The sequence below is a fragment of the Sparus aurata genome, chromosome 2 (assembly GCF_900880675.1).
Source record: "Sparus aurata chromosome 2, fSpaAur1.1, whole genome shotgun sequence".
NCBI lineage: Eukaryota > Metazoa > Chordata > Actinopteri > Spariformes > Sparidae > Sparus > Sparus aurata.
The window spans coordinates 12,448,038-12,475,751 of NC_044188.1; the positions used below are offsets into that span (position 1 = coordinate 12,448,038).

The window sequence follows — 27,714 nt, forward strand, 5'->3', positions numbered from 1 at the left end:
TCCCAAGAAGGCCAGTGTGTCAGGAACTTTTAAATTAAAGGTAGCATTTTATTTGTCTTCAGAGGGAGAGAAGGCCAAAACAACAAACAAAATCTGCTAACTCCCTACCTTCCCTATACAAATCCAAAATATTAACAAAAAGACAAAAGCTTACTTAACTCCTAAACAATGAAAACAGGAGAAAAGGTTAAAGAAAAGGCATCTCCCTCCTACTAGGCTACACAGTTTACTAAACATACAAAGTTTACAATGTGACAATTTACACCATCTTTCACAAAACACAAGAAAATCCTTATCAGGCTAGACACTGGTCCCAGTTGGATGTGGGTGAATGGTTGGAGAGAGGGAGAGTGCAGTCAGCCAGTGATTTAAAAAAGGCTCCTCTCCTGCCTCTGGCCAATCCGGCAGCAGCAATCAGGCGGGCTCCAGCCAATCAGCATGTCCAACCTGCTATCAATCATCTGAAACACACTCAAAGCAGACTGCTCACACACTTGGAGGAGGAGGAACAGGGCAGCATCACATCTCGACACACACCCACACACACACACAACAATAATGACCTAGGGTCATAACACTCTCCTGAATCTCCTTTCCCACCTGGGTTGATCAGATGAATAAAATAAGATATATGTACCTTTTTAACTTCAAGGTTTTATATATTTATTTGATAGCCATGTCTTCATTGGGTCCAGGAAACTTACAAGTTGTAAAGGCTTGATTTGTTGCATACTAGACAATTTAATTTGCTGTACTTTGGAAAAAATCCAAATCTTTGTCCCTTAGCTCAATACAAATATATTATTTCAGAATTTCAAACTTGTCTGAAGAAATATCTGACATCATGGCTGTTTCTTCTAGGCTTTTTCCAATTGAGCAGGGCTCCATGACCTTAGTATCACATCAAACTTCTAATAATGAAATTAATTATGATTGCACACTTTAAATTGTTCTGATTATATTGCAATACATTTTGCAATATTCCATTGTTAATATAAGCTTATAATTCATATGGGTTGATCAGGCATTACTATGTTTATTATTCATTGGATAACTGTTATAGAACATCTCTTGAACATTAGATCAACGTTTTTGATCACACGTTATGTAAACTTGAATGAATACAGTTAGGTCAATTACCCAATGAGGATTTTTCTTCTTTATGTGGATAATGACATTTTACTCAGGTGGTATGTGTCAAAAGAACATTATTTGTATGAATTAAGCAGAGTACCTGCTCAATTCTAATTTTTAAGGAAGGTAAAGGAAACGAAAATCGGAAATGAGATCTCAGTAGTGTCTCATTCATTTCTCCTAGACAACTATGAGATCTATGTGAGCCCAAAGTGAGGTTGTGGCTGATTTCTCCTGTTTCTCAATTGTTTCTCCTGAGAAACAGGTGCAGAAAATCTCAACTTGGGCTCCCTGTAAGTTTCAAAGGAGATCTCATCAAGCTCTCAATGAAGTTTCAGAATGTCTCCCCAGTGCTGGAAAGGAGCAAGGTTTAGGGGCCGTCCAGACAACACTCTTTTGCGAAAAAACACATGTATTGCATCGTTTTGGCCGACCGTCCATACGGATCCTGAAAACGCTGCGCCTGAAAACGCACTTTTTTGAAAATGGGGTCTCAGGGTGGAGAAATCTGAAAACGCAGCCCTCCCGTTCTCATGTGGACGGCGAATCCGCATACTTTCCAAAACAATGACGCCGTCGCCACACCCCGCGACGTCTCATAACAACAACAACAACAATAGCGGACTAAATGCTTGTGTTTGTGCCGCAGAAGATATTGAGCCTTTCTTGCAATTTACATGCCTTGTAGTTGAGTGTGTGTCGCAGCAGCAGTTCGACCTCATTAACGGTCCACACAAACGATTCTGGTTTCCTTGTAGTAGCCATTTTCATCTTCTTCTTGTTGTGTTCGGTTTCTCCGTCTACTGTCTGTTTGTCTACAGCGTGCAAGCTTAATGTGCATGCTCCGTGTCTTCTTCTCCATTTTTGGTGAATGTGAAGCGCCACCTATAGGCCTGGAATATAAACTACAGCGTTTTTGGTCGTTTTCAGCGGATCCGTGTGGACGCAAATATTCTTGAAACGATGCCGTGGAAGACGGAGGAAAAAAAGATTGTTTTCACCCGTCTGGACGGCCCCTTAAGTGGTAAAGTCTCAAGTCTCACCTATTGCACCTTTACGGCTCCATAGTCATAAAGGAGCAAGCTTTGAGCAGTAAAATTTTCCTCTGGGGATATATCACCAGTATACTGAAAGTTTTACATTGAATATTTAAAAAAGTGAAAAACATCTGAAACATCTTTGAAACAGGTTTTGCTTTGTGTATTATTTCAGTGTGAAATGTATTCATTACAGTAAATGATCATTACAAAATAATAAACATTCAGGGACAGAGACAGTTTGTTTTGAAAATGAAAATGATGAATGCAGTTTCTATCAACAAAAAGCACTTGATGAAATGGCATTGTGAAACTGTAAAAGACAATATAGAAAAACAATTTCAAAAGGTAAAAAAGAAAGTGAATAGTATTTAGGGGAAAATGTTCCAATAGCAACAATCAACTTATTATACTGAACAGTCGAAATGGTCATTTGATTGGAAAATGATGAATATATTTGTGTTAAATGTATGTATTTCAGTGTCACCCCAAATATAACCAACTAGTATTCTTATCACACTGTTTTTTCTGTATATGGCCAGCAGCTAGAACTTGGTATTTCATAACACCGTCATGCAAAAAGTAAAATATTTTCTCATTAGATAATAATCAAGGTGTGATGATATGTATCAATTCTAAGTAACAATAGCATAATCCTTTAAAATTAATTGATCATATTTTTTTGTTAAGAGTTTTTCCCATGACATGTTTCTTGGTATTTTTCTCTGGCTTGATCAATATTATGAAACATTTAGGTGCAAAAATGCTAAGTAATAAACCAATTGCTGAAGACAAAATTGCAAATATTTCAACAGCTACAGTGAACTTTCCAGGGGAGCTGACATATGCTGGGATAAAAGTAATCCAAACAGCACAGAATATCAGCATACTGAATGTTATAAATTTGGCTTCATTAAAGTTATCAGGCAACTTTCTTCCTAGAAATGCCAGGACCAAACATATTATTGCAAGGATTCCTATGTACCCAAGAACTGCATAGAAAGCAGCTTCTGAGCCTGTGTTACATTCTAAAATTATCTTCTTATTGCTGTATTTGAAAACCATATCTGGGAAAGGAGGTTTTAAATTGAGCCACAACACACATATCACTATCTGAATCAAAGTGCAGAAGCAAACTATGATCCTTTGCTGTGCAGGACCAAACTGTCCTGCAAATTTGTTGCCAGGAATTGTGGCTTTGAAAGCCGTAACAACAATAATAGTTTTTCCCAAAACACAGGAAATGCAAAGCGCAAATGTCACACCGAAAGCTGTGTGGCGCAGCATGCATGTCCAGAGTGTAGGTCTGCCGAGGAAAGTGAGGGGACAGAGAAAACACAAAAACAGTGAAAACAAAAGGAAACAGCTGAGCTCAGAGTTGCTGGCCTTGATCACAGGAGTTTCTCTGTAGTGAAGAAATACAATCATTGTAGCCAGAGTCAGAGAGGCCCCTAGCAGGGATACAATTGTGATAGCTATTCCCATCGGCTCGTGATATGTTAGGAATTCAGTCATTTTAGGAATGCACTCATCTTTACTTTCATTGGACCAGTATTCCCGTGGACAGGGTGTGCAGTCAGCTGAACCTGTTAAACATGAAGGGAAATTGTAAGATCAGTGTCTGACATTCTGAGGGAAATATGTGCTGTTGAGACATGGAAATTAAATTGACTGTATTTAAAGTAACATTGACAGTAATTGTTTAACATGTATGTAATGACTAAATACACGGTATGATATTGGATCAACTATGTTTGCTAAATATGACATACATGCTTCTTATACCTGTTGAGTTGGCTATAGTTCCATCAGCACATGTGATACAGTCAAAACAGCAGGAGGGTTTTCCCTTTATTTGAGCTTTTCTGGTTCCTGCTGGACAATAATTAGAGCACACCGATGTTGGAACCTGAGAAAAAAAAATCATGAATCTAACAATTGTGCAGCTATGTTCAGTTAATCTGACATTCAAACAGGACACAGGAATCAAAGTCTACAAGCTAATTGTATGGAAAAAAGCCTCCACAATTACCGTTTTCCCTGTCCTCCACACAATTTCTTCCTCCTGAATGCTGAGCCTATAATTGCCGATAGCATCAGACGCAAAATGACCCAATGTGACATGTTGCACTTGCCCGTCTGTCAGCTGCCAGTTAATAATATCATAAGAGGCAGGAGGGTCACCATTGACATCAAAAAACACATCATCACCAAACTGATTCCTGAAATTCACCCTTTGTAGTTGATCAGTGACCTTAGAAAAAAACAAAAACACGTTATGTTTCTTCCGTATCAATGTTATATAATAGAATGACTTTGATATATTTTGTTTGTTACCAAACTACCTGAGCTATTTGGGACTTCTCACCAGTTTGGGCTGAATTTCAGATGTATTCAAACATGGCCTCACCATCTTTTCTCCAACTGGTTGGCAGAATAACAGCTGATGGAGGGCATGTGCTATAGCATGAACTCCTTTAAACACATTATAGGACACTCTGAGATCCATGACATTGAAGAATGCATCTTGGAAATTCGTTATTGTCTCATTGCCTTTACATATTTCATTTGTTAGTGCAGTGCTTTTATTATCCTCTTGTGAAACGGGTCTACAGCCGACCATAATCTCCCAAAAATCCCTCACAAAGACTGCACTTGGATCAGTATAAGGGCTAATGTTTGTAAGAAATGGTTTTAAATTTGGAATAGCCATTTTCTGCACCACAAATCCTAGGGCTCCACCAAAAGCTTGGTAGATCTCAGGTGTAGAGGATTGACTTCCTGTTATCCAGGCCTCACTGCCAATCCACTGAATTCCTGTAATGTTCTGTTTCACCACCTCTTCCATCAAAGGATAAAAGTCACCCTCTGGAATAAAAGCCAGGATGACTCTGACAGTCGACTTCTTGATCATTTCCACAACATCCAGGATCTTATCCTTAGAGTATGTACGTAGAACTGTCCCAACAAATGCGACACAAACCCCCAGCTTTTTAACCTCCTGAATAAACGCCAGGATCCCATTTCGCCCATAATCATTGTCTGACTGTATGGCCCCAATCCACTGCCAACCAAAACGCTTGACAAGTGCTGCCAAAGCTTTTGCCTGAAAGTAGTCACTGGGGATTGTCCGAAAAAATGAAGGATATTTAGCTCTGTTACTCAGGCAGGCACATGTTGAGAAGTAACTTACCTGAAAAGAGAACACCAAAAGAGGTCTGAAAAGAAAGACTTAAAACAAGCATTGAAAAGCAGAAAATATCACAGAACAATTATGAGTAGAACCTCTAATTAATCTCTTACTATTGGCACATGAAATGGTCCAAGAGCTCCAGCCACTGCTAAAGACTGAGATGATCCTCCCTCTGCTATCAGGGCAGACATAGCCGGAGGACATGGGGAATCCAAATCTATCTCCTCTGGTCTACTAGCCAGTGTTAGTGCAGCACGAACAGCGTTTGTAGGAGATGCACACGAGTTAAGGATCCTATAGCCAAGAGATATGTTTGGCAAGACAGCAGGATCATTGTTGATTTCTTCAATTGCAAATATCATCACCTGGGTCCACCGAAAAGCTCTCATGTAAAATCTAAAAATAATTTGTTAATTTGAAACAGGTCATAAGATTACAAATCCTATGCTGTACATATATAGACATGATATAGGAAAAAAAAACAGATACTTTACCCTTCACACTTAACTCGGGTCGGCTCAGTCTCGAAAGTCCAAGTTGCACTTAAATCCTTTTTGGAAACTGGGAAAATCCCCCCAATCATAATGTCTCCCTGCTTAAACAAACCTGGCATGTTAAATCTACCTAGCAGGTCACAGCCTGAAACTGTATTCAGGCAGAGAACAAACAGAGATAAGTTAATAGCTCCTTTCAGCTCCTGCATGTTTGTTAGGCATTTTTTTTAGAAGTGATTAGGACACAGCCCTTAAATAACTGTATGTACAGATACAGGTACTCATGCTGTTTTCATAAAAGGGTGATTTATTTCCCACAGGGCACCGAGCTCTAAGATGGGTAGACAAGGGATGGGCTAAGGAATGTGCTTTCCTGCTTGAAAACATAATAAAAAAGCACTGCTGTAAACATATTGCAACCCTGGTGCTGCTTGCCACTGACATTCACTTGAATAGCAAGTAACTTCAAAAATAAAATAAAAAAACAAGTGAAAAAAGACTAAATAAAAACAAAAAAAACATGCAAATTACTGTCTTTCATATGATGTGGATATGACACAAATGATTTCAATCACAAATTATCTTTTTAGTTAAAACCGGAGAAGTGAATATACACCTTTGTCCATCCATTTTTTGTCCAAAGTGCTATATTGTAAGTCTGAAACCCAAAAGAACACAACAAAGACAACATGTTGAAAAGATTAACATCCAAGTACATTACATCTGTTGATGAAGACATCATATGTGTAGTTAGAAAGCAATCTAAATTAAATGTGTATTTGTGTTGTTGTATTAACTCTAAAATGGGCAAGCACATATAAACATTTTGGAAAAATAATTAATTGCTATTTTCTGATGTTTCTAGGCTAAAATAACATAATTTCATGATTTTTTTCAAAATATAACCTTTATTTTTCGTTTTACATTTTCTATCTCCCAAAATACATTGCTCGTTTAGGGTATAAATTTACCAGTTTCAAATTTTTCTAATATTTCATTCGTAAACTATTAAAACATATTATAAGCAATTCATGTCTTGTATACAAAGTTTAAAAAAGTGAGGGAAAAACTGAACACAAGTTATTGGAAACAAATGTAGCTTTGAATAAACAACGAGCTACTAACATTACACAAAACGTCTTATTCCTGTTCTTATGCAAACATCTCCCCTGTGGAGCTCCTACACTAGAAATAGCCTATTTGCAGTGGAAGCTGTGGAAACATTTGCAAGGGTTTTGGCCAGTGATAATGCAAAGCCTCACTTTGCACTTCTGACACACGATGGAGGTCTGTCCATCCTGGCACATCCCGCATCGGCCTTTCACTGACACGATAGGGAAGTGGTCAATCCCGTCATATCTCATATCATCCACAGGCCTGGGGACTTTTGGCTGTTTGATTACTCTTGGTGGTGTGTTGTTTCGTTTCCTTTGGAGGGGCGACCCCTTTTTTGCTTTTCAGGGTAGATGAGTCCTTTGGCAACATCCAACCTAAAGTTCTTCAGACAATGGCGTTTCTGACCCAGTGGGGCTGCATCACGACGATGGAGAAGCCAGGCATTATTGACAGCAATGTCAACCATCTGCCAAAATATGGCCAGGTACCATCGATGGGATTTGGCTGGAGTGCGATACAGGGCAATCATCGTATCAGCCAAATCTACTCCTCCCATGTGAGTGTTGTACTCAGATACAATCTTCGGGCATGGCACACTTATTTTCTTCTTTTCCTCTTTGGAGTAGCGTCTCACTTGGCCAACAGGGTTGACAGAAGCGCAGGAGCTCACCAAGGTGACAGTTTTGCTGTCTGCCCATTTGACCACAGCAAGCTTTGCATCGTTGTCTACACAAAAGTCAAAGCTGCCTCTTCCTCTTCATAGGAGGTCTCGATCTTCTTCCAGTGTACAACCCATCAAGCGGTTCATTCGAATGGTACCCAAACTTCTGAGTCCCATAGACTCCTTTAGATGAGTTATCAGTCTCAGGGATGTGAAAAAGTTGTCAAAGTAGACAACGCAGTTGGAGGGGTTTCTGATAGTTCTGCACAGCTGCAGAACAACATTTCCACCTAACCCAAACTCTTTGTCTGGAGTAGAACCATCAAATGTAGACTTCCCTGTGTAAACCATGAAGTCATACACAAAGCCAGACACACCAGCTCGCACAGAGATCTTGAAACCCCATTTCTTGGGTTTGCTGCGTAGATACTGCCGCAGACTTCCAGCTTTTTTGCCTTTGTAAGGAACCATCATTTCATCAGTTGAGAATTGGTTTTCACTCTCAATGTCCATACACTTCCCCCTCATGTGGTCAAGTACAGGCCTTACTTTGACCAGGCGATCTTCACTGGAATCAGAGCTCATGTTGTCTTGAAAGTGGAGCATCCTGGACAAACATTTATACCTCTTGAGTGGCATGACATCTGCTATTTTGTCATATCTAGTATCTGTTGCCCAGTAGTTTTCTACTGCAGGCATTTTCACGACACCCATCATCAACTTCATTCCAATGAATGCTTTGATTTCAGAGGCATTAGTGTTGATGCTGCCTTCAATGAGCTGACATGAATACAAGTTCGTCTGGTGAGCAATGGCCTCAAAGACGTCCTCGTCAAAGAATTTGGAGAAGTATGTTAGTGGAGTGGATAGCTCATCTGGTGCACTGAAGCAATTTGGTGTAGTAGTAGACTGGTGCTCAAATTTTGTTTTTCTCCACTTGTTGAAAAGGAAAAAAAATATCTATATATTATATATGATATAAAATAAATAATATAATATAATATAAAAAATATCTGTGAAAAAACAGGTACCCCCTTCCCCCAATCACCAATACAAACCACCAAACTATTTCTAATTTTAAACTGAATTACCTGAACATCCTCCCACTTTTACTCTGGTTTGCTCCCTCTTCTGCCTCATCATCACTTGAGCTATCACTGAACTGGTCACTGCTGCTGCTGCTGTCCTGACACTGGCCCTCTGTGTACAAATCATCTTCCTCATCTTCACTGGTTCCCTCATTTGAATATGAACCATCAGGTGGCAACACAACAGATGCCACCTCTCTCTTTCTTGTACCATAGAAAGTACTGGTAGAAATTTCCTGAAAACATATGTACACTGGTGAATTAATCAGTAATACATATTTAAGAGTAAAATGAAGAGTAATCAATATTTAACACCTTTATTTATTGATTATCTGTAGAGTATAGGCTTCAAAACACAAGTATATCTGAGAGTGATTATGCCTGTTTATATACCCCTATCTGGATAACGTATCACCCAGGATACAGACATTCAATACCTGTTTATCAAAGTTGTGTGAATGTAATTCATTATTTTTCAACAAGAATACATAAAATGATCCTTAAAGAAAAATATTTTCAAAAACAAATCCCCCCCAAAACATAATTAACAAGAAAAATAACAACACTTACCTCGTGGCCAGTGTCTCTGTCCACGTAGGCTGCCATTTTGGTGTGTGACATAAAAGTATCAATTTAGTTTTTGAATTCTGCATAAAGTCACATGACCTGGGTACTTGACCCATAAGACTTTTTCATGATATTCAGTGCAGATATTTAATGCCCCCCCCCCCCCCTGGAATGGCCCCCACCTCGGCCATTCCAGCTCACCTCATGGATTTTCTTGAAAAAAAATCAAGTTAAAATTGCGAGATTATTTACAGGAAGTTACAAAATCCTAGCTGTGCTTAAAATATTTTTTGTGAGGAATTATTTTAATTTTGTGTCTTTTTTTTTCAAACAGGGAAGCACATTCCTCAACCCATCCCTTGTCTACCTATCTAGAATCTTCATACCCTGTGGGAAATATATCACAAATTTTTCCGGAACGCTTGAAAACCCCAAAGGATAATTTGCAACACATATTAATTTAGATATTTGTAGAAGAATGCTCACAGTATTCAAATCAATAACGATGAATCATATATTACCTGCACGAAAGATGTTCATGTATCGCATGAGTTTCCCAACTAATCCCATAGGATTCAGATATGCATCTCCATGACTTGAACATGGGTATTTGAAATTTTGATTTCAGAGGTGGGGGGACAGAAGTATTTTTAATAAAACTCCAACTCTTTCAGTTCACTGTGTTTTCTAGTAGTTCTTCTAGTTTTCTATTGCTACTTTTAAGTTTACTGTTCCCTTTTTTGGTTTGACTGGTTGTGAAGCATGTAGCAAAACATTATCACCCAATTCTGTGTTTCACCTTGTTAGTCAACTTCACTCCAACTCAGTACCACCAATTTTACACTTATTTTTGGAATATATGGTCAACAGACCTCATTTTATAGAGGAAAAAACTTAGTTTCAGAATTCTCATGAGTTTGGATGTATAAAATCACATTTGTAATCTGAGGTTTTACTGTATTTTCCCCTAAATCTTTCATTGTTGGTGTTTTTTTAAACAGTTGCAGCCTTTCAACATAAAAATAATACATGAAAATAAGTGTATCTTTTCGGCATTAAATATAAGCTTTTTTAAAATCTTTGCATTGTTGAGGCTCTACAGTTAGTTCTGTTTTAGGACTAGGTCGTATAATCCCTTATTGGGGATTATACGACCTAGTCCTAAAAGGACTTTCAGCACTTTCAATAAAACTCAAAGACACTTTACAAGATCATTGAAAGCTTTGTAATTGATGTGGAGGATCTTGAAGTGGATATGCTGCTTTATTGGGAGCCAGTGAAGGTGTTGCAGGATGGGTATAACGCATTTCTTTGAGTACCGTAAATTACCAAATAATAGCCAGGTTTCAATTAACCACAGGTTCCCCTTTGAACACCGGGTGCTGGTGTATATTTTGATAAATAACCACCGGTTCCAAATAAATGCCGAGTCTAATTTAAAAAAATAATAATTTAAATCAAGGAAGAAGACGTGTCCACTGACAGTGCACGTTTTTCTTCTTCGCCTTTTTCATGTATTGTGCTTGCTTTCTGTCAGTCTGTATCACTTTGATGATCGCCATGGCTCCGGTACAGTAAAAAAATAACAAGTACGACCTGAATTTCAAACTTTCTGTCGTAAAATATGCAGAGGAAAACTCGGGAGAAGAAGCCGCTAGACGTTTCTCTGTCGACCCCAAGAGAGTGAGAGAATGGCGAAAAAAATCAAACTGAGCCTCAGCGTCTGTCCGAGGAGGACAGCAACAGGACCAGGCTGCCTGGTGGAGGGAGGAAGAAGGCTAGCGAGGAGCTTGAGATAAACATGCGGGGATGGGTTATCAGCAAACGGGCATGCCACAAGAGGGTTTCCCGCAAAATGATCAGGGCGATGGCTAAACAAATGTACGCCACCGTGAGTGACAGCAGAGATGAGTCGTTTCCTCCACCTCAACAACTTCACTTGCAGAAGACGCACAACTATTGAATTAAACGCCTGGTCCCAAATAAACGCCTGGTCTGTTAAGTGATTGAAACAAATAAACGCCCCGGCAATTATTTGGTAATTTACATCCTGACTGCGCCTAATTACCAAACACACATACACACATGGACACCGATTCAAACGTTAATGTAAATGAAATCTCTGATATTACAATCCTTCTAGCGGATGTGACCCAGGCAGAACAAACGCCCAACTTACAATGGCAGATTAATGAGGACTGAGCAACAAGCAGACCAGTGTGCAAGCAAGATGGAGTGACAACGGGGACGGCAAATCACACAAGAGACGGCAGAGCCAATCGAGGAGCTTGTGGGTGGGTCTAAACTCAGGGAAACAGGCTCCAGCTTGAGCGGCCATTTTCCGCTTGGTCCTAGTGCTTGACGTGTCTCTGTTAAATATAGCGTAACATGGTTTTTGGACGGTAAAAACTGCAGGGGACATAAGCGGCCTTTTGAAAAAGTGCAGGGGACATGTCCCCTGTGTCCTCCCCCAAAATTACGTCCATGGGTTCCACATGGGTAGTTATATGGGCTTCACATGCAATCCTGGGGGTTTCACATCCAATCCCATGGATTTCACATGTAATCTCACAGGTTTCAAATGTAATCACATATCTTTTACTTGGAGATTAACATGGTCTTCACATATTGTACCATGAAAATGTTTCAAAACTATGTTTCCCATGTGGAAAGCACATGTTTCAGTTGTGTAAAATACATGTACCTAATCTACATATTTCATGTGTAATTTTAAAATGTTTTCACCTTTTCCGTGTGCAAAATCAAACAAACACATAATCGCGAGACCACGTGTATTTTTGCAAATGGGAAATTGTTTGTTTGAAACTTATGTTTTTGTTTCTGTAAGGACATTCAGTTCAATCCAGTTGTAACTTTGATATTTTAAATGTTTAGATATAGTTTTTATTTTGTTTTTTTTTGTTTGTTTTGCATTTTCATATATATATATATATATATATATATATATATATATATATATATATATATATGTATAAATATATATATATATATATATATATATATATATATATATATATATATATATATATATATATATATGTATAAATATTTGATACCTATTTAGCCTGATTTTCATTGGGTTCAGCGATTCTCTAGTTACAGCTTGTAATGGCTTGGTTTGTTGCATAATAATTAATGTCAAAATAATGATCTTGGTTCCTAAGAACAATACACCTATATCATTTCAGAATTTCAAACTTATCTGAGGTCATTTCTGATATCATCAATTCAGCCAAAATATGAAAATAAACTTCTTCATTCATGTCGACAGTCTGTTAGAACTGGTCAAAATAAGGGTCAATCTTTTTTTCCAATCAATGGGGGCTAAACATTTCAAGATCAAATCAAACTGCTTGATGATTAAATTCATTTTGATTGCACACTCTAACTACTTTTGGTTATACTGCAATCCATTTAGCAACCTTCTGTTGTAAATTTAGGCCTGAAATTAGGTCTAATCAGACATTGCTAACTTACTAAACACTATTTTAAAGAACAACCCTTAATAATAACACGATAATGATAATACCTGGATGATGATGGGATTGCATTTTTGGGGAAAATTTTCACATATGAAAGCAAGTTTTTTAATAAAAAAACACAAATATTCTCAGGTCTTGATGTTTGATTTTATTTATATCGACAAATATATCAAGTTATTATACTAAAATGTTCTAATGGTACATTCTCAATTTGTATATGTTAAATATAATACACATTTCATTATTTGAAGTGTCTCCCCCAAATATAACCAACTCAATCTCGATTTTTTCTGTACATGGCCTCATTAACAGCTACAGCTTAGATGTTTCACAACAACCTCATGCAAACAGTAATAAGTACGTTATGAAATATCAAGTAATTATTTCCATCTATGGTTTTCACCTACAGTGTAGTATATCTTGTGCATTTTAATGTCATATTATGATATTTACAACATTTATAAATGATCAGACTTGGAGATGCAACTCTGAATGTTTTTCATGTTTTCCCCCAAAATGTGCTATTCTCATGTAATACTACACAATATTTTATCTTAATGTTTTAGATACAAATAAAATGATCTCTTTTTAAAATTATGGGATCATATTTTTTTGTTCACAGTTTTTCCCATGACATGTTTCTTGGTATTTTTCTCTGGCTTGATCAATATGATGAAACATTTAAGTGCAAAAATGCTAAGTAATAAACCAAATGCTGAAGACAAAATTGCAAATATTTCAACAGCTACAGTGAACTTTCCAGGAGAGCTGACATATGCTGGGATAAAAGTGATCCAGACAGCACAGAATATCAGCATGCTGAATGTTATAAATTTGGCTTCATTAAAGTTATCAGGCAACTTTCTTCCTAGAAATGCCAGGACCAAACATATTATTGCAAGGATTCCTATGTACCCAAGAACTGCATAGAAAGCAGCTTCTGAGCCTGTGTTACATTCTAAAATGATCTTCTTATTGCTGTATTTGAAAACCATGTCTGGGAAAGGAGGTTTTAAGGTGAGCCACAACACACATATCACTATCTGAATCAAAGTGCAGAAGCAAACTATGATCCTTTGCTGTGCAGGACCAAACTTTCCTCCAACTTTGTTGCCAGGAATTGTGGCTTTGAAAGCTGTAACAACAACAATAGTTTTTCCCAGAACACAGGAAATGCAAAGCGCAAATGTCACACCGAAAGCCGTGTGGCGCAGCATGCATGTCCAGACTGTAGGTCTGCCGAGGAAAGTGAGGGGACAGAGAAAACACAAAAAAAGTGAAAACAAAAGGAAACAGCTGAGCTCAGAGTTGCTGGCCTTGATCACAGGAGTTTCTCTGTAGTGAAGAAACACAATCATTGTGGCCAGAGTCAGGGAGGCCCCTAGCAGGGATACAATTGTGATAGCTATTCCCATCGGCTCGTGATATGTTAGGAATTCAATCATTTTAGGAATGCACTCATCTTTACTTTCATTGGACCAGTATTCCTGTGGACAGGGTGTGCAGTCAGCTGAACCTGTTAAACATGAAGGGAAAGCATATCACCCCTGTCTGCCCTTCTAAGGAAAATATGTGCTGCTGAGACATGGAAATTAAATTGACTGTATTTAAAGTAACACTGACAGTAATTGTTTAACATGTATGTAATGACTAAATACACGGTATGATATTGGATCAACTATCTTTGTTAAATATGACATACATGCTTCTTATACCTGTTGAGTTGGCTATAGTTCCATCAGCACATGTGATACAGTCAAAACAGCAGGTTGGTTTTCCCTTTATTTGAGCTTTTCTGGTTCCTGCTGGACAAATATTAGAGCACACCGATGTCGGAACCTGAGAAAAAAAAAATCATGAATCTAACAATTGTGCAGCTATATTCAGTTAATCTGATATTCAAATGGACACAGGGCTCAAAGTCTACAAGCTAATTGTATGGAAAAAAGCCTCCACAATTACCATTTTCCCTGTCCTCCACACAATTTCTTCCTCCTGGATGCTGAGCCTATAATTGCCGTTAGCATCAGAGGAAAAATGGCCCAGTGTGACATGTTGCACTTGCCCGTCTATCAGCTGCCAGTTAATAATATCATAAGAAGCAGGAGGGTCACCATTGACATCAAAAAACACATCATCACCAAACTGATTCCTGAAATTCACTTTTTGTAGTTGATCAGTGACCTGAGAAAAAGAAATGCATCATGTTTCTTCTGAATCAGTTTTATATCAAATAAATCACTTACATATATTGTTTATTACCATACAACCTGAGGTATCAGGGATTTCTCACCAGTTTGGGCTGAATTTCAGATGTATTCAAACATGGCCTCACCATCTTTTCTCCAACTGGTTGGCAGAATAACAGCTGATGGAGGGCATGTGCAATGGCATAAACTCCTTTAAACACATTGTAGGACACTCTGAGATCCATGACATTGAAGAACGCATCTTGGAAATTCATTATTGTTTCATTGCCTTTGCATATTTCATTTGTTGCCTCAGTGCCTGTTTTTTCCTCTTGAGAAACAGGTCTGCAGCCGACCATGAACTCCCAAAAATCTCTCACAAAGACTGCACTTGGATCAGTGTAAGGATTTATGCCTGTAAGAAATGGTTTTAAATTTGGAATAGCCATTCTCTGCACCACAAATCCTAGGGCTCCACCAAAAGCTTGGTAGACTTCAGGTGTGGAAGGTCGAGGAGCCGTTATCCAGGCCTCACTGCCAAGCCACTGAATTCCTGTAATGTTCTGTTTCACAACCTCTTCCATCAAAGGATAAAAGTCACCCTCTGGAACAAAAGCCAGGATGACCCTGACAGTTGACTTCTTGATCATTTCCACAACATCCAGGATCTTATCCTTAGAGTATGTACGTAGAATTTTCCCAACAAATGCGACACAAACTCCTAGCTTTTTAACCTCCTCAGTAAAAGCCAGTATCCCATTACGCCCATAATCATTGTCTGACTGTATGGCCCCAATCCACTGCCAACCAAAACGCTTGACAAGTGCTGCCAAAGCTTTTGCCTGAAAGTAGTCACTGGGGATTGTCCGAAAGAATGAAGGATATTTAGCTCTGTCACTCAGGCAGGCACATGTTGAGAAGTAACTTACCTGAAAAGAGAACACCAAAAGAGGTCTGAAAAGAAAGACTTAAAACAAGCACTGACAAGCAGAAAGTATCACAGAACAATTATGAGTATAACCTCTAATTATTCTCTTACTATTGGTACTTGAAATGGTCCGAGAGTTCCAGCCACGGCTAAAGACTGAGATGATCCTGACTCTGCTATCAGGGCAGATATAGCTGGAGGACAAGGGGAAGTCAAATCGATCTCCTGTGGTCTACTAGCCAGTGTTAGTGCAGCACGTACAGCATTTGTAGGAGATGAACAAGAGCTAAGGATCTTATAGCCAAGAGATATGTTTGGCAAGACAGCAGGATCATTGTTGATTTCTTCAATTGCAAATATCATCACCTGGGTCCACCGAAAAGCTCTCATGTAAAATCTAAAAAGGATTTGTTGATTTGAAACGTGTTGTAAGATTACAAAGCTGTAGCTGTACATGTATAAACATGATAAAGGAAAAAGCAGATACATTACCCTGCACACTTCACTCGAGTCGGCTCGCTCTCGAATGTCCAAGTTGCACTTAAATCCTTTTTGAAAACTGGGAAAATCCCCCCAATCATAATGTCTCCCTGCTTAAATAAACTTGGCATGTTAAATCTACCTAGCAGTTCACACCCGGAAACTGTGTTCAGGTAGAGAAGAAACAGAGATAAGATAATAGCTCTCTTCAGCTCCTGCATGTTTGCTGGGTATTTTAGAAGTGATTAGGATACAGCTCTTAAATATCTGTTCAGATACAGGTACACATGCTCTCTTCATGAAATGCTGATTTATTTCCCACAAGGCACAGAGATCTAAAATGGGTAGACAAGGGATTGGCTATGGAAACATGGGAAGGGTATGTTTTTGTTTCTGTAAAGGCATACATTCAATACAGTTGTGACCTTGATGATTTAAATGTTTACATGTGCAAGTTTTTATTTTGTATATTTTGTGTTTTTTTAATTTACATTTTCATTCATATGAATATTTAACACTTATTGAGCTTGCATTTCAGTGATTTCAGCCAATCTCTAGTTACAACTTGTAATGGATTGGTTTGTTGCATAATGATTAATGTCAAAATAATAGGCTTGGTTCCTAAGAACAATACACACACATTATTTCAGAATTTCAAACTTATCTGATGTAAATTCTGACATCATCAACTCAGCCAAAACATGAAAATTAACTTTTTAATTCATGTCGACAGTCTGTTCCAGTTAGGCTGCATTAAATGTGGGTTAATTCTTTTTCCAATCAATGGGGGCAAACATTTCACTATCAAATCAAACTGCTTAATGATTAAATTAATTTTGTTTGCACTCATGCCTCTGGTTATACTGCAATCCATTTAGCAACATTCTGTTGTAAATTTAGGCCTGAAATTCATAGGGGTTGATCAGATATTGCTAACTTACTAAATACCATTTTAGAGAACAACCCCTAATAATATCATGATAATGATAATACTTGGATGATGATGGGATTTAGTTTTTGGGCAAAATGTTCACATATGCAAGCAAGTTTTTTAATTGAAAAACACAAATATTCTCAGATCCAGTTGTTTGATTTTATTTATATCGGCAAATGTATTTAACACAAAACAATCAAGCTATTATACCAAACAGTTCTAATGGTAAGTTATCAATTTGTAAATGTTGAATATAATGTACATTTAATTATTTGAAGTCGCTCCCCCAAATATAATGAACTAATCTTTTTATCACATTTTTTTTCTGTACATGGCCTAATTAACAGCTACGGCTTAAATGTTTCACAATACCATCATGCAAACAGTAATATGCACATTGTGAAATATCAAGTTATAATTTCCATCTATGGTTTTTGCCTACAGTACAATATATTTTGGGCATCTTAATGTGATATTATGATGTTTACAACGTTTACTAATTATCAGACTTGGAGGTGCAACTCTGAATGATATAAAATCCATAGAATCTTGCTATACTCATATACCGCTACACTAGTGATCTATTCTAAAGATTATGGGATCATATTTTTTTTTTTCACAGTTTTTCCCATGACATGTTTCTTGGTATTTTTCTCTGGCTTGATCAATATTATGAAACATTTAGGTGCAAAAATGCTAAGTAATAAACCAATTGCTGAAGACAAAATTGCAAATATTTCAACAGCTACGGTGAACTTTCCAGGAGAGCTGACATATGCTGGGATAAAAGTAATCCAGACAGCACAGAATATCAGCATGCTGAATGTTATAAATTTGGCTTCATTAAAGTTATCAGGCAACTTTCTTCCTAGAAATGCCAGGACCAAACATATTATTGCAAGGATTCCTATGTACCCAAGAACTGCATAGAAAGCAGCTTCTGAGCCTGTGTTACATTCTAAAATGATCTTCTTATTGCTGTATTTGAAAACCATGTCTGGGAAAGGAGGTTTTAAGGTGAGCCACAACACACATATCACTATCTGAATCAAAGTGCAGAAGCAAACTATGATCCTTTGCTGTGCAGGACCAAACTTTTCTGCAACTTTGTTGCCAGGAATTGTGGCTTTGAAAGCCGTAATAACAACAATAGTTTTTCCCAAAACACAGGAAATACAAAGCGCAAATGTCACACCGAAAGCCGTGTGGCGCAGCATGCATGTCCAGACTGTAGGTCTGCCGAGGAAAGTGAGGGGACAGAGAAAACACAAAAAAAGTGAAAACAAAAGGAAACAGCTGAGCTCAGAGTTGCTGGCCTTGATCACAGGAGTTTCTCTGTAGTGAAGAAATACCATCATTGTGGCCAGAGTCAGAGAGGCCCCTAGCAGGGATACAATTGTGATAGCTATTCCCATCGGCTCGTGATATGTAAGGAACTCAATCGTTTTAGGAATACACTCATCTTTACTTTCATTGGACCAGTATTCCTGTGGACAGGGTGTGCAGTCAGCTGAACCTGTGAAACATGAAAGTTAAGTGTACAATCAGTGTCTGACCTTCTGAGGGTAATATGTGCTGTTAAGACATGGAAATTAAATTAACTGTACTTAAAGTAACACTGACAATAATTGTTTAACATGCATGTAATGACTAAATACACGGCATGATATGGGATCAACCATATTTACTAAATATGAAATACATGCTTCTTATACCTGTTGAGTTGGCTATAGTTCCATCAGCACATGTGATACAGTCAAAACAGCAGGAGGGTTTTCCCTTTATTTGAGCTTTTCTGGTTCCTGCTGGACAAACATTAGAGCACACCGATGTCGGGACCTGAGACAAAAGAAATTATGAATGTAACAATTGTGCAACTATATTCAGTTAATCTTACATCACACAGGGCTCAAAGTCTCCAAGGTAATTGTATCGAAAAAAAAAAGCCTCCACAATTACCATTTTCCCTGTCCTCCACACAATTTCTTCCTCCTGAATGCTGAGCCTATAATTGCCGTTGGCATCAGAGGAAAAATGACCCAATGTGACATGTTGCACTTGCCCGTCTATCAGCTGCCAGTTAATAATATCATAGGAAGCAGGAGGGTCACCATTGACATCAAAAAACACACTATCGCCAAACTGATTCCTGAAATTCACCTTTTGTAGTTGATCAGTGACCTGAAAAAAAGAAAAACATTATGTTTCTTCTATATCAGTGTTATATAACTTTCATACACTTTGATTTTTTCTAAACCATAGGAGGCACTGGAGATTTCACTTGCACTATTTCTCACCTGTTTGGGCTGAACTTCAGATGTAATCAAACATGGCCTCACCATCTTTTCTCCAACTGGTTGGCAGAATAGCAGCTGATGGAGGGCATGTGCAATGGCATAAACTGCTTTATACACATTATAGGACACTCTGAGCTCTCTGACATTGAAGAACACATCCTGGTTATCCATTAATGTCTCATTGCCTGTGCATATTTTATTCATCGCCTCAGTCGCCGTGAGTTCTCCTTTTGAAACAGGTCTACAACCGACCATGATCTCCCAAAAGTCTCTCACAAAGGCTGCACTTGGGTCAGTATAAGGACTTATGCCTGTGAGAAATGGTTTTAAATTTGGAATAGCCATTTTCTGCACCACAAATCCAAGGGCTCCACCAAAAGCTTGGTAGATCTCAGGTGTAGAGGGTTGAATTGCTGTTATCCAGGCCTCACTGGCAATCCACTGAATGCCTGTTATGTTCTGTTTCACAACTTCTTTCATCAAAGGGTAAAAGTCCCCCTCTGGAACAAAAGCCAGGATGACTCTGACAGTTGACTTCTTGATCACATCCAGGATCTTATCCTTAGAGTATGTACGTAAAACTGTCCCAACAAATGCGACACAAACCCCCAACTTTTTAACCTCCTCAGTAAAAGCCAGTATCCCATTTCGCCCATAATCATTGTCTGACTGTATGGCCCCAATCCACTGCCAACCAAAATGCTTGACAAGTGCTGCCAAAGCTTTTGCCTGGAAGTAGTCACTGGGGATTGTCCGGAAAAATGTAGGATATTTAGCTCTGTCACTCAGGCAGGCACATGTTGAGAAGTAACTTACCTAAAAAGAGAAAACCAAAACAAGTCTGAAAAGAAAGCCTCAAAACAAGCACTGAAAAGCATCAAATATCAAGGAACACTTGTGCCATAGAACTTCCAATTATTATCTTACTACTGGTACTTGAAACGGTCCGAGAGTTCCAGCCACTGCTAAAGACTGAGATGATCCTGCCTCTGCTATCAGGGCAGATATAGCCGGAGGACAAGGGGAAGTCAAATCGATCTCCTCTGGTCTACTAGCCAGTGTTAGTGCAGCACGTAACGTATTTGTAGGAGATGAACACGAGTTAAGGATCCTATAGCCAAGAGATATGTTTGGCAAGACAGCAGGATCATTGTTGACTTCTTCAATTGCAAATATCATCACCTGGGTCCACCGAAAAGCTCGCACATCAAATCTAAAAAGGTTTTGTTGATTTGAAACAGGTTGTAAGATTACAAAGCTGCTGCTGTACATGTATAGACATCACAAGGGAAAAAGAAGATATATATTACCGTGCACACTTCACTCCAGGTGGCTCACCCTCAAACGTCCAAGTTGCACTTATATCTTTGTTGAAAACTGGGAAAATCCCCCCAATCATAATGTCTCCCTGTTTGAACAAACTTGGCATGTTAAATCTACCCAATAGTTCACAGCCTAAAACTGTGTTCAAGTAGAGAACAAACAGTGATAAGATAATAGCTCTCTGTGGCTCATGCATGTTTGTGAAGCATTTTTGTAGAGAGATGGAGAACATAGTTCTTAAAACAACTATGTCAGAAACAGCTGCACATGCTCTTTTCATAAAAGGTTGATTTATTTCCCACAGGGCACTGCAATCTCAGATGGATAGGTAAGGGATGGGTTAAGGCAATGTGCTTCCCTTTTTGAAAAAAGAAAAATAAACTGGGGTAAACCATTTTCAAAACCTGTGTTGCTTGCCACAAAGTTAATTATAGCAGTCAAATTAACATGCCTGAGCTCATGGTCATTGGTTGACACCAGTGTGTCAGAGGTTAGGCCTACAGTTATTTAAAAAATAGTCATCGTAATCATTGCTTGAGATAGAATTCCTATTAAGCTTCAGATATAAATTAACAAGGAAAACATGAGCACCCTACTTTTGTTTATTTGATGTGAGTATGACTGGAATTTTTTCAATGACAGGTGATCTTCCTCAGATTAACATAGAGAGATGGAACACCTGTATACATTTTCCCACATTGGCTTTTACTACCTTTTTTCCACCTGATACAATTACCATTGTTGGCTGATTTGAAATGGCACCTTTGAACATTTCCAAAGTTTCTCTATAGTGTTTGAAAAAATGGTTATCCATATGTAGCCAAGTGGAAACAAGAGTTCACACTAAAGCCACTAGATGGCACTGTGCCCCAGACTGTGAGATGTTCTGTAGGAGATCACGTGAGAGAGAGTCCGAATCGTGGAACAGAAACAGGAAGTGATGAGCAGCGTCCGCTTAGAGAGAGACTCACCTGTTCACCAGGAGGGATATTTGCTGTTTTTCGAGTAGGTAAATGTGTTTAAAATGTTTTCTGTATGAAACGCTTTACAGATAATCACTTTTGAGTTCGTATAGAAGTAAAACATGTATTGTTTACCGCAGATAGCGACGTAGTTATTCGTATGTTTTGAGTGTTTTTACAGATTTTGAGTACATGTGCTCTGTCGTGGAGTAATTAATTAAGAGGTCTGCAAGGTTAATACACACTCAAAGTATTGTAAATTCAGTTTACAGAGTTACATTTTGCCATTGTTCATGCTGAAAAACGTTCACTAGTTGTGCATTTTACTGAAAATGATGTTTATTTTCATGTGTAGAGGCGCATGAGTTTGACGGCCTGTTGCCACATGATGTGCATCTGAGTTAGCACAGAGATAAAGTGTTGTAAATATAGTAATGAGTTGCATGATTTCATTTCATATTAATGTACTCATCTTTCTTTCATATTCTGTGGAAATAACTATGTGGATTTTGTTTATTTCTTTTATTCCGGTTAACAGTTATTCATACATTTCCATATAGTTGTTCATAAGTTGTTAATGCACTGGCATTGATGCACTTTCAGTCAGAGATATTGTTTACCAAGATAGGTGAAATCATTTGAGTTTTGAAGAGTAAGATATTACTCTTTGTTTGTGAATGAAATCTTTCTTAAAACCTAAACCAAATTGAACTCTCCAAGATAATTTAATACTAAGCTCCTTTTTTAAAGAGTATTCAGAGAAATAAAGATCCCATAAATTAGTTTGTGTCCTGCGTTATTTTAAATTTGACCAGGCTACACATATTGACTGCAAATGGTTTAAAAAAGACAGATGGATACATTTCTTTGAGAGAACATTTGTCAATTATTTTTTCGCATTAAAGCCTTTTAGGCATATAATATTTGATAGCCAGCCCAGCAATAGAAATGATTGGTTAAGTACTTACTCTACAGGTGAACATGGTTTTGAACAAGCAGGGAAGAGGAAGGAGCCACATTCATAATTGTATTCATAACCCTTGTCTAGAATTTGCAACTCATGCCTGTGGATATGTAAACCATGTGCACATATATGCAGTTCATGCACATTCAGTGTTTACAAATCCATGTTTTAGGACTATTTACTTTGCCCTCAATAATCCATAGTAACAGTCATATAGAGAATAAAGAGAGCTTAACTAAAATAAGGTAATTGTATTAAATGGTAATTCAGACTACTTTTTGAGATGTTTTGTAGTATTCTCATCACATATATAAAATATATTAAGCACTTGTTAAAAGGGGCACCACCTCCAATGATTAATTAATTGATTGATTAAATAATTAGGAGGAAAATGAATGACTTAAAATGAATCAGTCTTATATCTGAAAGTTGTTAATTCTGTTTACATTGACCTCCAACTCTATCATAAATGCACCAAAACAATGACTCAGTTCAATATATTTATTTGGGATTGAATATGAGTCGAACCTTCGCGTAAAAGCATAATTACGGCGAAAGAGGCACTTTTAAGATTTACCGTAATTTCGGTTTTGGGCACGTTAATTTTGAACAGGAGAGCTAGGGGCATGACACGCTAGCATCAAAATCACATTAACACTAAGAAGGCTCGACACAACATGAAACGTTGCTCGTAGCATCACTAGGGTCTCTACTCATGAACAAGAGCATTGAGAACATTGTTTGTGTACACAGAGTTTATGAAAAAGAAGGTTTTTGAACTACTCACCTTGGCCGCGTTTCCCAGATTCGTTAAGAAGCTCTTAAGTGCTAAGATCTTCTTAGGAGCGCTCTTAAGAACGCTGTGAAAGGATGTGTTTGCCAGAGTCACTCTTAGCTTAAGAAGATCTTTCACTAAGAAGGAAATGTAAGATCGAGCTGACCCACTCTTAACAGCCTTCTTAGCGACCAAATGCTCAGTGATCAAGCTGCGTCAGGGAAATTTATATCCTCCACTTTTCGAAATAATAAAACAATGCTCAATGTTGAAATGCGCTCATAGCTGCGGACCACTGGCGCAAGAAACATAGGCTAATAGTAGAGACGAAAAAAAAAACTTTTTGATGAATTACACGTTTAAGTTTTCCACACACATCTGCATATATGAGTTTATAGTACTACACATAAAAAAAACATCAACAACCCTGTGGCATTTCACAGATATCAAGCAAACAGATGTAACTGAACTCAGCTGAACCTCATCCAGAGAGGCTCCACCTGCTATTCTATATAAAAGCGTTGCCAAAGTCCGCGCGTGTGAGAAACCATGGCTGCAATACAGCTCATTCTCGCTGCGAACCAACACCGTCGCTGTGCGCGAAGCCAGACGGTTTACATAAATGCATACGTGCGTCAGCACTTCTCCCCAATGGACGTGCTGCCCCGTGCAGAGATCCAACGGCTGATCACTCTGGTGTCTCCACACATCCAGAGAGCAACCTGCTGCAATTTTGCCCTCAGCCCGGAGGTGCACCCGCGATGTGCGAGCAGTACTCCATCAGGCCGGTGCCCAGACCAGACAGGAACTTATCAACCTCTTCTGAAGTTGATAAGGTTGATATGGTCTTCACAACCACCACACCATCCATAACAACTGTGAGGCCTGAAGGCTGAAATAAATAAACAGAACCAGCATGTAGGCTACATGTAACGTCCTGCACACTATAATTTATTGCTGCAGTGTCCGGGTGCTTTACCTGAAAGTCTGGCACTGGAATGTTAAGGAAGTATTGTTGCATACAGTATGTGGGAGTATAGTGTCCACTTTTTCAAGGTGACCAGATAACAAGTGGGAAATTAGCGGCAAAACATGCTGTGCTGAAAGTAGTGAGAAGCATGTGCGTCAGGGCGCACATTACGCACACGTCATGAACCTACGCTTAGATAAATTACAAATTGCCTGGGACTTTTTGTTGCTAGGTTTGACACCCTCATTTCAATGCAAAATGATCCACACAATACATGATTGAAAAGGAAACCAAAGTAGTTTATTGAAACCATATGGGGGGTGGCTCTGCGCTGTCTTTACTGGGCGTCTGCATCACCTGCAATGAAGGGAGACTGATAAGCGAAATTGAACGGGATACATTGCGTAATGCAGATAAAAAATAGAAATGCCCCATACCTGAATCCTGGGGAAGGATGATTGGAACCGAGATGGAGGGACAGTTGAACTGCGCCTCGGCAAGCGCCAGCTGTCTCCAGTGCAGCTCCAACCTCTTCTGATTTATCCGGACCATCTCTTCCTGCAGGGCAGTTTGTCGTTCGAGTTGGCCCTCTATCCCCCGCAGCACCATCAGCTTCTCCCTCTCCAGGCGCACCAGCGTCTCGCTGCAGGTGCAGATCATTATTGCGGGCCGCCCTGTTAAGCCTCCCCGCATGCGGACACCGGGCCCTGCTGGTTGGCGTGCGGGAACAGGGCACGGTTGTGGGGGGTCGTCCTCTCCTGGGGGCGTGCACGTCCCTGCTCCGCTCCCAGATGGCTCCTCTTCATCCTCACTTTCTGAGAGCCCCTCGTCCCACTGAACACCGATGCCCCCACTAATGCCTTCAGAGGCCGTCTTCCCGATGATGGAGAGGACTTTCTCCTCGTCGGGAGTGAGGGTCGTCCCACCCGGTGCTCCACCACCCGTGCCCATGGATTCTCTCCTCACCTTCGCACTCTTCTTTTTTGTTTGGCTCTGGAACTCCTGCCACTTCTTCCTCACAGCACCCCAGTCACGCAGGCCACATGGGCTGGAGGGGGACATCTTTTCGTGCTGCCAGACCTCGTCCACTAAGACACCCATCTCCTCCGCGGTAAACGACGGTGCCCGCTTGTTTCTTTTGCTGCCGGTTTCTTCCATTCTCACATGTGTGTGTCAGCATATCCATGGGGGTATATATGCGCTAATGGGCTTGATAACTACTTGGATACACCTGTTGGCACACACACACACACCCGCACACACCCCCCCCCCACACACACGATACATGCGTAGCCTAATTTCACCTGTGTGGGGGGACCACGGTGCCCTGTGTGTGACTTATGCGCTGATAAAGAGGTGAGTGATCGATTTGCCTGGCATCGATCGATTCAGTTTCAGCACCACCGTGGTGGACAGCTCCCACTAAGAGCTACTCACGTTAGCTGCTGTACCTCCTGCGTGTCCCCGTCATGCCAGACAAAAAGTGTCGATCCCTGAGTGCGACCTGACAGGCACGCTTGAGGAGCGGTTCACCATTACTCTCCTGCCTGTCAGGTCGGACTCGGAGATCAACACTTTTTGTCTGGCATGACGGGGACGCGCATGAGGTGCAGCAGCTAACGTGAGTAGTTCAAAAACCTTCTTTTTCATAAACTGTGTACACAAACAATGTTCTCAATGCTCTTGTTCATGAATAGAGACCCTGGTGATGCTATGAGCAAAGTTTCATGTTGTGTCGAGCCTTCTTAGTGTTATAAAAATAGCGATTTTGATGCTAGCGTGTCATGCACTCCCGTCCAAAATTAACGTGCCCAAAACCGAAACTACGGTAAATCTTAAAAGCGCCTCTTTCGTTGTAATTATGCTTTTACGAGAAAGGTTTGACTCATATTCAATCCCAAATAAAGCCTTGGTTGCTTTTTGGCGAGAGTTTCGCTTTAAGTGACATCCCATTCTTATTTCATAGGGTTTAATATGACGTCGGTCCACCCTTTGCAGCTGTAACAGCTTCAACTCTTCTGGGAAGGCTTTTCACAAGGTTTAGGAGTGTGTTTATGGGAATTTTTGACTATTCTTTCAGAAGTGCATTTGTGAGGTCACACGCTGATGTTGGATGGGAAGGCTTAGCTCTCAGTCTCCGCTCTTATTTATACCAAAGGTATTCTATCGAGTTGAGGTCAGGACTCTGTGCAGGCCAGTCAAGTTCATCCACACCAAACTCTCTCATCTATGTCTTTATGGACCTTGCTTTGTGCACTGGTGCTCAGTCATGTTGGAATAGGATGGGGCCATCTCCGAAATGTTCCCACAAAGTTGGAAGCATGGAATTGTCCAAAATCTCTTTGTATGCTGAAGCATTCATAGTTCCTTTCACTGGAACTAAGGGGCCAAGCCCAGCTCCTGAAAAATAACCCCACACCATAATCCCCCTTCCACCAGACTTTAGACTTGGCACAGTGCAGTCAGACAAGTACCGTTCTCCTGGCAACCGCCAAACCTAGACTCGTCCATCAGATTGCCAAAATGAGAAACACGATTTGGTCACTCCAGAGAACGCGCCTCCACTGCTCTAGAGTCCAGTGGTGGCGTGCTTTACACCACTGCATCCGACGCTTTGCATTGCACTTGCTGATGTATGGCCTTTGAGCTAATCTGAAGGCTACATGAAGTTTGGAGGTCTGTAGCGATTGACTCTGTAGAAAGTTGGCGACCTCTGCGCACTATGCGCCTCAGCATCCGCTGACCCACTCCGCAGTTCTGGATGATGAAGGCATTGTTGCCATTAATTGCCCCTCTTCTTCCCATGACCTTAATCCAATTGGGCGCCTATGGGACATTACACCATACACACTACTGAGTCACATTATGAGTTGTTGTGATAAAATTCCACACGTTGGGTCAGTGTGGGATTTCAACTTTGTTACTTTAATTTTCGGTGTAATTTTAATTCCAGCCCTCAATGGGTTAATGATTTTGGTTTAAACTTACTGTTGTTACATCATTTTATTCTCAACAAATGATACAATGTACATCAGTAAAAATGTTCAACTTGAATCATTTGTTCATCAAGATTTGATGTGTGATTCCCTTATTTTTTTT

General features: G+C 39.4%; 4 protein-coding genes across 4 annotated transcripts; all 4 read right to left on the minus strand.

Moving 5' to 3' along the window:
• Nucleotides 1–2,843: 2,843 nt before the first annotated feature.
• On the minus strand, nt 2,844–5,947 carry LOC115572008 (extracellular calcium-sensing receptor-like). The gene is made up of 6 exons (XM_030401742.1): nt 5,859–5,947; nt 5,475–5,760; nt 4,792–5,364; nt 4,303–4,425; nt 3,957–4,080; nt 2,844–3,751 (listed from the first exon to the last, which is right to left on the minus strand). The coding sequence occupies exons 1-6, from the start codon at nt 5,945–5,947 to the stop codon at nt 2,844–2,846; spliced, it is 2,103 nt and encodes a 700-aa protein (XP_030257602.1).
• A 1,310-nt stretch (nt 5,948–7,257) lies between these two features.
• LOC115572012 (piggyBac transposable element-derived protein 3-like) lies at nt 7,258–9,329 on the minus strand. Its single transcript, XM_030401756.1, has 4 exons — nt 9,294–9,329; nt 8,727–8,959; nt 7,794–8,518; nt 7,258–7,700 (listed from the first exon to the last, which is right to left on the minus strand). The coding sequence occupies exons 1-4, from the start codon at nt 9,327–9,329 to the stop codon at nt 7,258–7,260; spliced, it is 1,437 nt and encodes a 478-aa protein (XP_030257616.1).
• A 3,724-nt stretch (nt 9,330–13,053) lies between these two features.
• Nucleotides 13,054–16,300, minus strand: LOC115572508 (extracellular calcium-sensing receptor-like). Its single transcript, XM_030402657.1, has 6 exons — nt 16,022–16,300; nt 15,374–15,911; nt 15,087–15,301; nt 14,756–14,977; nt 14,509–14,632; nt 13,054–14,309 (listed from the first exon to the last, which is right to left on the minus strand). Exons 1-6 carry the CDS (start codon nt 16,298–16,300, stop codon nt 13,396–13,398), a joined length of 2,292 nt encoding a protein of 763 aa, XP_030258517.1. The 3' UTR covers nt 13,054–13,395.
• Nucleotides 16,301–17,917: 1,617 nt separating this feature from the next.
• LOC115572021 (extracellular calcium-sensing receptor-like) lies at nt 17,918–25,773 on the minus strand. The gene is made up of 8 exons (XM_030401767.1): nt 25,053–25,773; nt 24,402–24,467; nt 20,932–21,082; nt 20,549–20,834; nt 19,622–20,437; nt 19,284–19,505; nt 19,040–19,163; nt 17,918–18,840 (listed from the first exon to the last, which is right to left on the minus strand). Exons 1-8 carry the CDS (start codon nt 25,771–25,773, stop codon nt 17,918–17,920), a joined length of 3,309 nt encoding a protein of 1,102 aa, XP_030257627.1.
• Between the last annotated feature and the right edge of the window lie 1,941 nt (nt 25,774–27,714).

What these genes read in the sequence shown, in the direction of transcription:
- LOC115572508 (XM_030402657.1), bottom strand. Translation starts at nt 16,300, where the DNA reads ATGAGAGCTTTTCGGTGGACCCAGGTGATGATATTTGCAATTGAAGAA. An exon ending in GACCATTTCAAGTACCAATA is followed by an intron (nt 15,912 to 16,021) that starts GTAAGAGAATAA and finishes TTCTCTTTTCAG; the next exon opens with GTAAGTTACTTCTCAACATG. An exon ending in TGTGGAGGACAGGGAAAATG is followed by an intron (nt 14,633 to 14,755) that starts GTAATTGTGGAG and finishes TTTTTTTCTCAG; the next exon opens with GTTCCGACATCGGTGTGCTC.
- LOC115572021 (XM_030401767.1), bottom strand. Translation starts at nt 25,773, where the DNA reads ATGGAAGAAACCGGCAGCAAAAGAAACAAGCGGGCACCGTCGTTTACC. An exon ending in CCTGGAGTGAAGTGTGCACG is followed by an intron (nt 20,835 to 20,931) that starts GTAATATATATC and finishes AAACCTTTTTAG; the next exon opens with ATTTGATGTGCGAGCTTTTC. An exon ending in AACTATAGCCAACTCAACAG is followed by an intron (nt 18,841 to 19,039) that starts GTATAAGAAGCA and finishes CATGTTTCACAG; the next exon opens with GTTCAGCTGACTGCACACCC.
- LOC115572012 (XM_030401756.1), bottom strand. Translation starts at nt 9,329, where the DNA reads ATGGCAGCCTACGTGGACAGAGACACTGGCCACGAG. An exon ending in ACAGAGACACTGGCCACGAG is followed by an intron (nt 8,960 to 9,293) that starts GTAAGTGTTGTT and finishes ATATGTTTTCAG; the next exon opens with GAAATTTCTACCAGTACTTT. An exon ending in AAAAGTGGGAGGATGTTCAG is followed by an intron (nt 8,519 to 8,726) that starts GTAATTCAGTTT and finishes AAATTGCTTCAG; the next exon opens with TGCACCAGATGAGCTATCCA.
- LOC115572008 (XM_030401742.1), bottom strand. Translation starts at nt 5,947, where the DNA reads ATGATTGGGGGGATTTTCCCAGTTTCCAAAAAGGATTTAAGTGCAACT. An exon ending in GACCATTTCATGTGCCAATA is followed by an intron (nt 5,365 to 5,474) that starts GTAAGAGATTAA and finishes TTCTCTTTTCAG; the next exon opens with GTAAGTTACTTCTCAACATG. An exon ending in GGCAGCTGACAGACGGGCAA is followed by an intron (nt 4,081 to 4,302) that starts GTGCAACATGTC and finishes TTTTTTTCTCAG; the next exon opens with GTTCCAACATCGGTGTGCTC.